The sequence below is a fragment of the Mytilus edulis genome, chromosome 7 (assembly GCF_963676685.1).
Source record: "Mytilus edulis chromosome 7, xbMytEdul2.2, whole genome shotgun sequence".
NCBI classification, from domain to species: Eukaryota; Metazoa; Mollusca; class Bivalvia; order Mytilida; family Mytilidae; genus Mytilus; species Mytilus edulis.
This window is the reverse complement of record NC_092350.1, coordinates 26,929,206-26,931,466: the sequence shown is the minus strand read 5'-3', so window position 1 is coordinate 26,931,466 and position 2,261 is coordinate 26,929,206. Positions and strand designations below refer to the sequence as shown.

The 2,261-nt window shown below is 32.2% G+C and overlaps 1 protein-coding gene across 1 annotated transcript; it reads left to right on the top strand.

Annotated features, from left to right (window-relative positions):
• On the top strand, positions 1-603 carry LOC139483049 (BTB/POZ domain-containing protein 3-like). Its single transcript, XM_071267076.1, has one exon. It carries the CDS (start codon positions 1-3, stop codon positions 601-603), a length of 603 nt encoding a protein of 200 aa, XP_071123177.1.
• Positions 604-2,261: the final 1,658 nt, after the last annotated feature.

The following is a 2,261-nucleotide window of genomic DNA, read 5'->3' as shown; positions in this document are numbered from 1 at the left end:
ATGGACATTTATCAGTGTGCCGAACAATATGAGGTTGTACAATTAGCAGACCAATGCAAACGTGAAATACAAGACTGTCTTCAGCGTCCGTTTGACTACATTGATGTGTTTAGGTACTCGAAACTAATTCACTTAGAGTATGTGTACAACACAACTTTGTCTATAATAGCTACTAAATTTGAAACAGTAGTTAAAGACAAGAATTTCATGCTACTAACTGCAGAAGAATTGACACATTTTCTTCGGAAAGCTGATTCTATTTTGATCGATGAACTTACACTCTTCAAAACTTTAGAGAAATGGGCTAGTGGTCAATGTAATTTAAAAGACAAAAGAACAAGTGGAGAGGACAAAATACAGGAACTTGGACCGTTGCTATTCCAAGTTAGGATTCCTTTAATTCCACTCCAAACTTTTTCTGATGAAATAGTAGGCACTGGTATATTAACAAATCATGAACAGTTAACATTGTTTAAGTATTACAGTGGCGTTGAAAAGTCTACAACCAGTGTGTGTGGATTTTGTTTAAAACCAAGACGGAAAAAGGTTGGAGACGGACAATGGAAAAATAGAAAAAATCGTAGTTACATAGCAAATTGGTAGATCATATATGTGAGCATACTGCGTGCTTACTAACTTGAAACAAAGGCTGTATTCTGTCAAAGTAAAAGTGCATGAAACTGTCTTGTGATTTTTTTAAACTGTTTCGGGGGCTCTAAATAGTCCTTGTTTGTTGGAGTTCCTGTAGTTTACGTGTTAACATACAGGATATACTTCTTCACTTGTAAAACTTACTTCAAGTCACGTTCATTTCTTAACTTTGTACATGTAGGTAGATGCCTTTTAAATAAGAGTTTCATCTGATGCTACAAAATCAGGTCCCGTCCTCCATATATAACACAGACATATATACTCTTTAAAGCAAATTAATTCTTTGCAATATCGCGACTTATGATAGTACTATGAGCTAGTTTATAGGTAAGATAACAGAGATGTCGTTTGATAACACAAATGTAAAAGGGACAAGATTAAAATAAAGTGTCTCTAGTAAATAAAACAAATTAAGGACAAAGAGAAAAATACAAAATTTCAAGAAATTACACTGAGCCATACAGATTACAGTTACAAAATGCAACAAAACTTATTAAATTTCTTGTTGAGAAAGAGGGCATGCATCTTCCATATATGTGCTTCTGAAGATTTATTACATATAAAAGGAAAGTCGAACTTCTGTTCTACGTTTATAGAATGAATAACAAGTTATCAAACCAATAAATATTTTTCTGACTTGATTCAAATCAAAGCATTTATTTATTCAATTGTGGTATTTCAGCAGTATGTTCATAATAATATGCACTTGTTTTCCATTTCTTCTTGCACCAGAGATTAGTTACTTAGTATATATTTACATTATCGATTTTTCACATTTAAAGACCAACAAGTTTTTCTGACAATTCCCATAACTTCTTAGCAGCCCCTTCATCTAAAGCTGGTTTGAAAGGAGCCTTTTCTGCACAATCACTGAAACAAGGAAACCAGTTCAAATTAATTATAATGTTAAAAAAAAGTCATGTACAAATGTAAAATGCTTTTAGTATTTGAATTCAAGGCAACATATCTGTGTTTCTCATTTGTTTGACTGTAGATGGTATATGAATTCAAATTGTAATATGTATTTCACAATGCAGTTTAGTACATTTTGTTTAGTTTGTCAATGAGGTAATAATTTCCAAGTTTAATGGGGCACGAATTTGGATAAAGTGACGATTTTCGAAATCACGGAAAGTCACTGTGGTTGATCGATCTTGATGGTGATCGAACTCCTCTAAAGCGGCCAGGAGTGCGGTTAAAAAACTCAGACATTAAGATAATACATCTGTGAGGAAAAATAATGTTAATTTTTTATCAAGTGTGAATTGAGTTAATTTATTAGCCCGGTGCAGATTTTATAGTGTGAACACGTTATATAAAACCTGGTTTATACTTTTTATAGTGAACATTGGTAAGAGCGAATTAAAATATCAATTTCGTGTCAGTTTTGGTGTACCTAAATACGAACTTTGACTATAAACTTTCCAATGTGATCATTAACAAGCCCAATCAGTAACTTCAGGCATTATCTATATCTATATATTTAATATATAATACCTGTAATATTTCCCTGTCTCCTTATCCAATGATTCAAATATTAGTTAGAGCTCCTTCATATGGAGTTTTAGTAAAAAGAGAATATATAAAATAAATTGGTTCTCTTATAAGCA